This window comes from Odontesthes bonariensis, chromosome 5 (genome assembly GCF_027942865.1).
Source record: "Odontesthes bonariensis isolate fOdoBon6 chromosome 5, fOdoBon6.hap1, whole genome shotgun sequence".
Taxonomy (NCBI): Eukaryota; Metazoa; Chordata; class Actinopteri; order Atheriniformes; family Atherinopsidae; genus Odontesthes; species Odontesthes bonariensis.
The window spans coordinates 23,641,028-23,652,955 of NC_134510.1; the positions used below are offsets into that span (position 1 = coordinate 23,641,028).

The window sequence follows — 11,928 nt, forward strand, 5'->3', positions numbered from 1 at the left end:
ATAGTGATTGGTAAACCTGTCAGTGACTATTCAGGTACAGTGATGTCTTCTGATTTGCTGCTCAGCTCAAATTAGTTCCACCTGTTGGGTCTGTCATGAAACCTCTCTTTGGATGATACTGCTACATCATTTAACATGTAGGGAAAGTTAAGTGTTACGGAGGAAAATGATTGGTATAAAATTTTGGGAAATACTCTTAAAACTCAAAGTAAAGACATTAAAATGTGTGTTTCATCCCAGCCCAAACTTCTGAGGTATTAAAAAGGAATGAAAGAAAAGCAGCAAATTTGAATCGATAAAGCTGAAAATGTATATTGTTTAAAATGTTCACCTCTTTGGTAAATGTAGTAAAGTACAACATTCTCCCTTGAAAAACTTTTTTATCCTTAAACCCTGGTCTGGTCTGGCGTCGAACGCATGCGAGGAGCTTTACGTCATCACGCAGGGTGAAGTATTGTGGGTAAAAAAGGAGGACCTTTGTTTACCATGGCGACGAGGACGCTTCTGTTTGGTGTTCATGTGTACAGAGTGTGTTTAACATTGTTTCTTTTAATATACATAGATGCAGTTCATTGCCAGCAGTTTGTAATCCCCTTTAAAGCTCCTTCAGATTGTGGTCTGGACGAATTCTTCGATATCTCAAGTTTGTCGTGCGCGAGGTGTGGTTCAAATCAGCGTCAGAGCCCAACAGGTCTGTTAGCGTTACCATCACACCACTTCACCGCAGCCGATTTCAGATATTAACACCAATCGATCACTGAAAAACTCTTACTTCGAAACATATTAACTTAACTGTAAGATGCAGAACCTCTCAAATAAGCTCTAGTGAGGAGCTTAGGCTAGGCTAGGCTAGTTAAGAGTTAGCATGATGCTGAAAAAACAGTTGAGGAACTGGCGAATTATTAAAATAACCTTTCAAGGGAAGTCACTCTTCAAGTGAATTTGCAGTCTCTGTCACCAATGTAGACTGAATATGAACATATACTTCAAATGTAATATGTGGTTAGGTTGGATCCAATTTAAAACCGGCAAACGAACATACATCAAGTTAGTTTAATGTGGTTGAATTTGTCATTAGAGATTTTGTATCAAACATTTTTTCCTCATCCATATGTAATATAAGGTAAACTATTCAAAATCATTAAACTGTAAAATGGTATACACTGATATATCAGTCCAATTACGCATTGCTTTGTATTATCATTACTGATTATTACCTTAACTAATGAGTAAATCATAATGTCATTATTACCTCTTTAGTCTAAAGCCTGGTTTATAGTCGGTAACGCAAGACGCAAAGCAAGACGCAAGAAGAAACGCAAGCCCTTGCGCGGTTGCAAGCCCCCCCATTGCGAGCTTGCGTGTGTCACCTCAATTTTCTAAACTTCACGCAAGAAAAGACGCAAGCCTACTACTTGAAAACGACATACTCATCGATCAGACAGCATGCAGAGCGTTTACACACAGTGCACTTCACTCCTGCCCGAGCCGAAATCAGCCAGCCTGAAAAGCTGATTTCCCTTAAGCTATAAACTCTGTAAATATATAACTTTAGCAACATTTGAAACATTTTCAGGCGAGAAAGTAGTCATTTAGACCCCCAAGGTGTTGAAAATCTGACAAAATACTGGCTACGGTGAATCGCCTTGCGTGTGCTGCATCACACGCAAGCGCCGGCAAAGCTAAATGAAGTATAAACGTCTCGAGCCATTAACATACGCGCAAGAAGAAAGCGCAAGGGCAGTTAAAAGAAGTATAAATCAGCCTTAATTGATTTGATTATTTTATCCAACAGTTCAAAGCCAAATTTAGTAATCTGTACGTTGTGAAGGGCATCTTGCTGGTGAATATACTTATCGATCATTTCTTTTAATAGAATTTGTTTGGGTTCACATAGAAAACCTAACCCATTACAAATCATTCAGTCCTGCACGATCTCTTGTTCTCACACGATGGTTCTCACTTACCCCTTTTTTTGTGCTGCCTTTTCTTAATAATGCTCATAGAGTACAATGTAGGGATGGCTTACTGTTGTGTGATGGGGGTACTAGTTATCGTTTTTTGTTGTTTTTTTTATGTCTGATGCTCTAAAGAGTGCTTAGAATTAAAAATGCACTGACTAACGCTAATCTAACCCTCTTTCTTTTGTAGGACTGAGCTGCATTTGCCAGACTGGGTACAAAACCAAAAACATCAACACTGACAAAGTGCCGATTATTTGTGAGCAGTGTCCCACCGACAAGCCTGTATGTACAGTTTATGTAACACCTTGAAATGTTTTACCTCACAATACAATGCAGAAGTCGTAACTCACAAATTCCTACACAATTTATGTTGATGTCCAGGTAATTATTCTTGTTGCATGTTTTGTTTTTGTTTTTTTTAATAGGCGGTAACAAAAGACGGATTTGGGTGCATTCGCTGTCCAGGCAGGCTCAGTGATGACGGGAAGTGTCAGTGCCCACTAAGCAATATCCTGGGTGAGTCACATAATAACAGGAGTAATTCAAATATTGTACTTATTTCAAATTCAGCACAAAGAGATAATAGCTGCGATAGCTTATGTATGAGTGGCTGGCTATAGTCTATCTGTTTTTCTCCAGTGGAAAGAGATATCAGTGGAAACCTTTTGGATGAGGCCAGGTGTGAAGCATGCAACGGAAACAGCCCCGCGTTGTCTGCACCAAACAACAGTGGAGACAGGTACAAACTGTCACACAGATTTACAAGCAGAAAGTTCTTAAAAGGAGCAGAAATTTTATAAAATCATGCAAATCAAACCAATATTTTCTAAGTGGTCACAATAGTAATATTAGAACTGAAATCTTCAGTGCAGCATTATTGATGTTAAAGGGACACTATGTAATAAAGTAAGTCATTTATTAGCTCAAATCAACATATTCATTCATAAATCAGTCCTCATTGGTTTAAAATTATCTCTGTCAACAATCTCACTTATCCTCCTGAGTGAAGAATAACTTGTCTGTATCTACATAGAGCGGGCAAGCTCTATGGAGGCTGCCATGTCCTTCCGGTCTATGAAAAACGACGAAGTGCCAAGAGGACATAAAGCACTTCGAATCGCGATCATTATTATTATTATTATTTGTAGAGCACAATTCATACACGTGGCAATTCAGTGCTTTACAGCTACATAAAATCACAAGAACGCAAATAAAATAATTTCAAAAAACCTAAAAAATAATCGTTAATTAATTAAATTAAAAGCGAAGAGTGCAGATAAAATACTTTCAGGTGTCATATGCACAGCTAAATAGAACTGTTTTCAGCCTGGATTTAAACATTGTCAGAGTTGAGGCCTGTCTCACATCTTCTGGAAGGCTGTTCCAGATTTTAGGAGCATAAAACTGAAACGCAGCCTCACCTTGTTTAGTCCTGACTCTGGGCCCCAGCAGGAGACCCCTCCCTGAGGTTCTCAGAGCCTGAGTTGGTTCATATGGCTCTAACATGTCAGAGATGTACTTTGGCGCTTGACCGTGAAGAGACTTGTACACAAGCAGAGCTGTTTTAAAGTCTATTCTCTGAGCGACAGGAAGCCAGTGCAGAGACCTGAGCACTGGACTAATATGGTCGTATTTCCTGGTTCTAGTCAGGACTCGAGCAGCAGCGTTCTGGATGTACTGCAGCTGTCTTACAGCCCGTTTAGAGCCCAGTGAGCAGGCCGTTACAGCAGTCTAACCTGCTGGAGACAAACGCATGGATCAGTCTCTCTAAGTCTGGTTTAGACACTATTCCTTTGATTCTGGCAATGTTTTTTAGATGGTAAAAAGCTGCTGATGTTACAGATTTAATGTGGCTGTTAAAGTTCAGATCTGAGTCCAGTATTACCCTGAGATTTCTAACTTGATAGTTAGGTTTTAGAGAGAGAGTCTCAAGGTGACTGATAACACTTTCTCTTTGTTTCTGTGGGCCACAGACAATGATTTCAGTTTTGTCTGAGTTTAGCTGGAGGAAATTGTTTTGCATCCACACACTGATCTGTTCGATGCAGCGACATAATGTATCTACAGGCCCGTGTTTTCCTGCCGTCAGTGACACGTAGATCTGAGTGTCATCTGCATAGTTGTGGTAGGACACATTATAGCTGCGTATTAGTGGAAGCATGTACAGATTGAACAACAGTTACCAATTCCAACAAAATATTTCCTGTCCTCGAGATAGGACTTGAACCAATTTAAAGCACTACCAGAGATTCCCACCCAGTCTTCTAACCTCTGTAATAAGATTGCATGGTTAATTGTGTCAAAGGAAGCACTCAGGTCCAGCAGAACTAAGACTGAGACTTTGCCTGCCTTTGTGTTCAGGTGGATATCGTTTGTCACCTTGATCAGCGCTGCCTCAGTGCTTACACTAGTAAGCTGACAAATAGCTTAAAACACTTAAAGATGTCTATGTTTTCAAATGCTCAGATCACTGTTGAAGTTAGCTTCTTAACCAGCTAGCTCTGATCAAACCCTCCTGTTGTAATATTTTCTACCACCAGATGGGATAGTTAGTTAATCTAAGTCTGGTCTCTGCAGGCAGAAAAGAGCGAGTGGAGCAAATCATCATGCTGCTGTGTTTTTGGATCATTTCAGTGCCTTAACAGTGTCTGCTGTCTTATTGTTTCATTTTTCTGTTTAACACAAGCTTATGGTGATTCGATCATTTCAAGAACAAATTTTTTTCTGTTTATTACAGGTTTGCAAATGATTTTTGCTCTTCATTCCTTCTTGCTCTCTCTTGCTGTATTGAATTACCACTGACAGTGTAAACAGTGAGGATAAAGGGTACCTTCAGTCTACTTTTCTTGGGGCTGGGGAGAGTATTTGAGTGATTGAACAGAGGGGGGGTGGTGGTTCGATCGCTGGTTCGATCCTCTGCTTCCTCACCTCTGTTAGATTTCCAGTTTCAACCCCTGTACAGGTGGTCTGGTCCAGCTCTCCGTTTAAAGGGTTAGAGCCCTCCGCTACACAGGGGACTGCCTATTGTAGTATCTGGGACTGCTTAAGCTGGTGGCGAGGAGACTCGCCTGGCTACTAACTGCCTACGTCCGGGTGCCATCCCTGCTTCCTCCAATAAAGCCTCTAACTGAATGACCCTAGAGCTAAAGATGGATATCAGCCAAGCTATTAAAACTTATATGTTGCTTTGCTACTTTCTCAACTCCCTTCTTGTCTGCTGTTATCTGAGGTGTGCGGTCTGACACATTCATCGGTGGGATAGAGAAAAAGTAAAGTGTAGCATGTAACAAGTGTATTTTTGAATGGGTATGTGGCTTGTACAGTAAAAGTACTTTTGAGTGGTCAACCAGACTAGAAAAGCGCTGTATAAATACGTTTACCTTGTAACTGTCAGGTGCGAGAGATGTCAAGCTACCTTCATTAACACCTCCTGTGTGTGCACATCTCCTAACGTCCCGGTAAGTTCAGACATCTCTCACATTCTCTCATTCAGACTCTACGCACGCCTGTCAGGAATACACACCTCATCACTTGTAGTTAATGTGATTTTCCAGGCAGGAGGATTATGTTTCCCTCCAGGCAGCCTCTCCACTAACGTGAATCCCAATGTCAACTTTGCTCAGTTGGTGAGTCTTCTTCTTGTTCGCCATTTCATATATAAATGTTGTTTTCTATTCTGATTCATTTTTCCTTTTGTTTGCAGAAGTTCAGTGTCCAGTCTGCCTGGTTTGTGGACAACCTCTACTCCTCCTCAGCAGCGTGCCTTGTAATTCCAAGACCTTTATTTTATTACCATAAGCAGCAGGTTCTTGATCCTGCCTAAACCACACGCTGCCACGAATGAAGCACTCATCATAGCTGGATGAAATTTGTAAAAAAGTGTTTAATTGAATCATTCCAAAGTAATAGTCCTTCTGAAACCAGACTTGAAACAAGTGGAGGGTGTTCAGCCATCAAATTAAAGCATACAACAACTGCTGTGCTCAATTGTTATCAGGGTGGCTTTAAAGCATTCTGTGTGGTATTTGGTTTTCAGTTTGAACAAGTCATTTTCTTCTTAAAGGTCTTCTCCAACCTGACAGCGTGTCAGGCTCTTGGGAACATGTGTGTGATGAACATGCACTCCTTCAGCAGTCTATCCACTGATGCTTGTGGTCTCTTCAACACCATCTTCAGATCAAGGGCTGCTCTGAGCTCAGTTCAAGACATTTCTTACTGGTAATGATGTCTAAATTGTGCTTTTTTTTTTAATGCACGATTATGAACGTCAGTCATATTAGTTTTAGTTTAGCTTAAACTCAGAGGGAACACTAGCAGCTGCGATTACTCTGCCTGCAGGAGAGTTAATCTGCCGTGGCTTTACTACGGGGACGAACCAGGGCTGGCCAGTCGAGTGCTTCAAACTGATCCTGTTCCCATTTCGTTCAGTTTCAGAGGAAGAAAAAAGGTGAGGGATCACCTTAAATCACCCCTTGCATTGAAAAATTAGCAAAGAAAGAGTGGTGAAAGAAAATCACACATTATGAATCTAAACTATCTGAAACCTCCAGATACCTCACACTGAACGATAAGGCAAAAATATTCTTTTTATTGACATTTGTGTTTATTTTTTTGCTAGAATGCTGACATTCAACTGCTTGCCGCTGTCTATAATGTCAAGGGAGAGTTCCTTCGATGGGAGCAAATAGGAGGAAGTAACCTGCAGGTAAGATTACAAGTAGTCAGTGATTAAATCCAATACTTTGTTTGTTTTTTTACTAGGCTGTGCTCCATAATGCTACAAGCAACAGCAGACATTTATTGCATTCCAGGTTACGCAAAAGAGACCGCCAGATGTGCCGCGAGACACATTTGATGCCATTTCAAATTGCCAGGCTTTCTAAAAATGATCTGGATAAAATCAGTTATTTATAAGAAAAAAGATGCAATAAAAATAAAACAGAATTTGAAGTGACCCCAAGTCAGAATAAACTCATAAAATGTGCAGTACATGCAGAAGAAATTCTTTATTTGCCTGGATAGTTTGGAGTTGCGGCCAAAGCCCAGTGATTGTTTCCCACCACTCTTGCATTTTAATGACATAAATGTATCAGTTGGCTATTTTTTTTTGGATGTAATCCAGACTGAATTTTGTATGTGGGTTTTTTTTTGGTCATTTGATTTTTGCAGCTTTGCCAAGAACGAGCCACCAAACAGGCAGCAGCCTTCAGCTTTGGAACCACTTATCAAGACAGTGTGAGTACCTTTTACTTTCCATTAGTACAGAGAAGGAGTACAAAGTGTTTTTAAAAGCACTGTTTTGTTATAAGCTGTGTGTGCAGTGTGATCTTTCAGTAGCAGAACTGTTTGATAGCCATCCCGAACCGTTGTTCTATGATGTATTTATGGACCTGGGCGGAGGAGAGAAGAGAAAACTTCTTCCCCTGCCAACTCTTGTCAAAAACCAGCAATACAATGGACAGTTCATCAATGAAGGTGAGGTCTTATCTTCTCGATTACATGCATGCGAATGTCTGGTTTATTCTCATATATGTTGTATTTTGTGTAGAGAGCATTAGGAACTGGTACCTGACTCGACGCATTCTTCTTGTGGACACGCTGAGTGGAAGAGAGAAGAGCTTAAGCTCTTCACCGAAAGCCATCCGTGTAGCCACCAGTGTTAAAATAAGGTAGACTCCCAACACGTACTCCACCATGATGAAAACAGAGCACCTTGGAACTTGCTTTATCTCATTGCTGTCAAGTGGAGATGCTTGCATTGATCGAACGTGTGTTTTGCAGGTTCCAGCTGGTTCCACGAACCCAGGAGGGACAGATATTCCCCCCTCTGATGACTGTGACCTACGCAGATGTTCCCATCACAGACATCAATACTCAAACTGTCTCTGTGAGTAGATCGAACATGTATTCAGATAAAAGTTGGCCTCACTGTAGTTGTTAGGGATGCTCAGTGTTCCTAAACTTGATCTTAACCATCACAACTAAATGCCCAATTTCAAGCATGACCATACTGTTGTGTTAGAAAGAAATATTGCTGAATGTTGCTGCTTTTGGTTGCTTCATGCTTTGAATCGCTCTGTTTCTAGACAACTTTTGCTGTGGAGTATGAGATGGATCAGAGTGAGGCTCGTACAAAGACTGACGTGAGTAGAAGTATGAATGAGATTCATGGGCATGACTGATGTCATAGCTCAGGGTGATACGGTGTCATCTGTGGCTTTGTGTGCGCAGGCGGCTCTCGGGGTGTTGGGTGGGGTGGCCGTGCTCTACTCCCTGCTGAAGACGGTCAGCTGGAAGAGAAGGATCGCCTCTCCCCTCGTCAATGTGGAGGTACCGTGTCTCAAACATCACTGAAGCCATTGAACATTCAGAACATTGTTGATCTCTTCCTTCATCTTCCTCAGACGATGCTGAAGTTTCTGTTGTTTTATGCTGGTGATCTCGCCAACGTTTTCTTCGCCGTCACTGTGGGAACCGGACTTTACTGGCTCATCTTTTACAAGGTGCGGCTCATTCCCTAAAACTTTTAGACATCTGGTTAATGCTTGTGGGGTCTTTGAAGTTAATATCAGTGTATTCTTTCTGTGCGGTGTCTTTTTTTTTTTTAAAGCTTTTTGTATGGTTTCCTTTATCTTTGCATGAACTCTTAAACTTTTTTCTTTCCATTTCTGCGCTCCTTTAGACACTAAAGGCAAGTGCTTTTCCTACTTTTTCTACTTTTTCTTCTCTGGATAACTGTTTTGAACACACAGATTTTAGCTCTGTTAATGGCAGGCTGCTGTCTGCATTTAAGTTGTACATGTGTGTGTGTTTAGGCTCAGCATTTCGTGTCAGTGCTGTTGCCACTGCCTACCCAGGAGGAGCAGTTTGTGACGTACATTGGTTGTGCTTTCGCTCTCAAGGTTAGGCCCCCTACGTAGCAGATGTTAACACGAGTAGTGGCGTGTATTTAATTGGACTGTAGGTCTCCATCATCAAATTCAAAATTGCCTGCTTTTGTGTATCTTTATCCAGGCTGTCCAGTTTCTCCACAAGCTGATTCTGCAGGTGTCGGTCGATATATTTCTAATTGACTGGGAGAGGCCACGAAGTAAAGCTAACAGAACTGTGCAAGGTACGAACAAACTTACCCTGCTTTTGTTTTCATGACGCAGTTATCCAGCTGTTTTCTTCCATTCACCATTTTCACTGCTGTTTCAGCCACCGGGGAGACAAAGCGTGACCCCTCTCCAGTCAGCATCTGGAGGACCTACTTTGTGGCCAATGAGTGGAATGAGCTCCAAACCATCCGCAAGATCAGCCCAACTTTTCAGATCATGGCTGTGCTCTTCTTTCTTGAAGTACATTTTACCCACTCTGTATTTTTCACAGCTTCTCTCATGTTTATGTTCTTCCCTTCTGACATTTCATTCTGTCTTGTCAAGGTGCTCGGTTTCTCTAACTTAGCCCTGAGAGACCCCTGGGCAACCTTAGAGCGCCCCTCACAGGCATACACCCCTCCTTACAGCCTGATTCTGCGCTATGGCCTGGCAGCCACACTTTGGCTCTGTATTGGGCTTCTGCAGGTAAACGGCCATCAGCGACTTCCAGTTGATCTCGCATCTCTTCCTGCCTACCTCAGGAATCTAGAAATCGACAGCACAAGCTCTTATAACGGACACAAAATTTTCCCTACAGATGATTTTCTTCACTGTCTTTTATGAGCACTTTGTGGAGGACAAAATCCGCCAATTCGTGGATCTCTGCTCAGTCAGTAATGTGAGTAGTAATCCATAATTTGCATTGGATATCACTCTGTCTATAATACTTTATTTGAATGTGCTTTGTCTGTATTTTCATGCAGATTTCTGTGCTGCTCTTTTCCCATCGCTGCTTTGGCTACTACATCCATGGGCGTTCAGTACATGGGCATGCAGACACAAACATGGAGGAAATGAACAACAATCTGAAGAGAGAACGTGTATGTCGACCAAATGACTTAGAATTGTTGTTGGATAGGTGTTACATTAATAATATAACAATTTGATGTCTTCGTTGTCTGTGTCTCTCTTCCGCTCTGTCTTTTCTCTGTTCCAAGGAGTCACTCTGTGGTCAGAGGGGTCTTCTTCCCAACACAGATGTTCAGACTTTTCAGGTGTCTTTTTCTAACAGACTGCGGCTGCAGTATGACCGGATACAGGACTCGCTCAGCAGGGTGTGTGATTACCCCTGCCATTTTCATACCTCTACAATAAGCTTAATAACAAAAGGTTGTCTCAGGATTCTGTTTTAAACGCTCGATTGTCTCCTTTGCTCCAGAGAAACAGACCGTCGCGGCTGATGGATGCATCCACGGCCAACTTGTCAGATATGCAGTTCAGAGCCTACAACACCATGAACCACTTCCTGGGATCTGTTATAGACCACGTTAGTACAAATACGCATGAATAAACACGCAGAAGCAAACGGGAACCATCAGTTTGGCCCTCTACTATAAAGCAGGATTAGTGGCTTTTTGAGGTGACTTCAGGTTCGGCTCTGGACTTCCTGTATTAAAAAGTTAGTTCACTTGATACATGGTGTGTCATCATGCCAACATCAAGCAGCAGCTTCGGTATCAATGCTGGAAACCTAAGCTGCTCCAGATCGATACATGTGAAAGTACCACCTCCCAACCCATCGGTGCATGAACAGTGAGAGCATCTCCTCTGTCTTTCTCTTTGAGTCAAAGACCAGCTGCACAGTTTGACTTTAACTGAGAAGCATCTTCACGACAGTTATCATATCACATCATCCGATCATCGGTGACCTACACAACATTCACTGTTGTTGTCTCATTCAGTGCTCAGCGTGTCAAACTCTTCAGATTGCATCAAATGATGGCTGCACATTCACACTCAGACAGCTACAGTAACCCCACTGATTGGTTTGCCTACTAGAAATATACAGTCGTGATTAGTTACGTGTTTCAGAATTCCAACAGTTTTTCATGAACTCACACGTGGGAAAGGAAGCAGGAAAACATGGGCAGACTTACTGAGTTGATAAGTAGCGTCCTAGCACCGCTCAGCAAGATCTTCATTGTTAGGGCTTTTTTTTTTAAAGGTGGATCACCTGATGGTACCCTGGATATGTTGAACCTGCCTTGTCATAAAGACCCCGGATTGTTTATCCATTTTTTTTGGTTGATAAGCGAGTGTGTTGTTTTGTACATAAACACTGGTTTTGTCTCTCGTGTTGTATTACTTGCCTCAGGCCCACCCTGACATGGACTACATAGTGAAGGACAAGTTGACACTGGAGAGAGTCATAGGGATGGAGTTCCTTGAAGCCAGTGAGAAGAGCATCTTTTACAATGGTAACGATTTGCTCTTGTATTGTTCTGTTTGTTTTTCATTTGTTTACACCTGTATGTCCATGTAGACATGAGTTTCCATTGCATTCCTCAATGTAGATGAGGCCCACTCCTTCAGCGATGTGCTCTTTTATGGAAATGAGGCCACGCTGCTGATTTTTGACACTTTATTCTTCTGTGTCGTGGACCTGGGATCTCAGAGCTTTGTGCTTGCGGCTGTGCTTACATATGTACAGCAAATGGTCAGTATACGGTGTGGTTACTTTATCTTTCCTTCACTGTGATATAAAAGTACTTGTGCTGAAAAACCATTCATTGTCTTTCAGATATTTTGCTTCATCCGTAACACACTCGGAAGGAAGAACCTTGTTAATAAAACACTGGTGGATCAGAGATTTCTGATATGAATCTCTGCTTTTATTTGAAGCTTTCGGTGTTGCTCAGTGGTTCAAAGATGTTTACTGTTCACAGCTTGTGAATCATTTTCTATTTGTACTTTTTCATTGCTGTTACAGTGTTTTCACTGTTGTTTTATGAGGTAAAACTATTTTTGGAAAATATCTCCATGTTGTGTTTTTTTTTTTACTGAATAAATTGTTTTTATATGGAAACGACGCTGTGTTGAGTTTT

The 11,928-nt window shown here is 41.6% G+C and overlaps 1 protein-coding gene across 1 annotated transcript; it reads left to right on the plus strand.

Moving 5' to 3' along the window:
* The first annotated feature begins 481 nt into the window (after nt 1–481).
* On the plus strand, nt 482–11,877 carry tmem67 (transmembrane protein 67). Its single transcript, XM_075465448.1, has 28 exons — nt 482–691; nt 2,152–2,246; nt 2,390–2,480; nt 2,604–2,703; nt 5,359–5,422; nt 5,519–5,590; nt 5,668–5,730; nt 6,028–6,182; nt 6,303–6,411; nt 6,583–6,669; nt 7,134–7,199; nt 7,286–7,439; nt 7,513–7,633; nt 7,746–7,851; nt 8,051–8,107; nt 8,196–8,294; nt 8,369–8,467; nt 8,780–8,866; nt 8,979–9,078; nt 9,165–9,304; nt 9,389–9,529; nt 9,642–9,722; nt 9,808–9,924; nt 10,042–10,158; nt 10,263–10,370; nt 11,199–11,301; nt 11,398–11,540; nt 11,625–11,877. The coding sequence occupies exons 1-28, from the start codon at nt 487–489 to the stop codon at nt 11,703–11,705; spliced, it is 2,961 nt and encodes a 986-aa protein (XP_075321563.1). The 5' UTR covers nt 482–486; the 3' UTR covers nt 11,706–11,877.
* Nucleotides 11,878–11,928: the final 51 nt, after the last annotated feature.

Excerpts from the sequence above, each read along its gene's own strand:
- tmem67 (XM_075465448.1), top strand. The coding sequence starts at position 487 with ATGGCGACGAGGACGCTTCTGTTTGGTGTTCATGTGTACAGAGTGTGT. Across the intron at positions 6,412-6,582 it reads GTTTCAGAGGAAGAAAAAAG|AATGCTGACATTCAACTGCT; the intron begins GTGAGGGATCAC and ends TTTTTTTGCTAG. Across the intron at positions 7,200-7,285 it reads GAACCACTTATCAAGACAGT|TGTGATCTTTCAGTAGCAGA; the intron begins GTGAGTACCTTT and ends CTGTGTGTGCAG.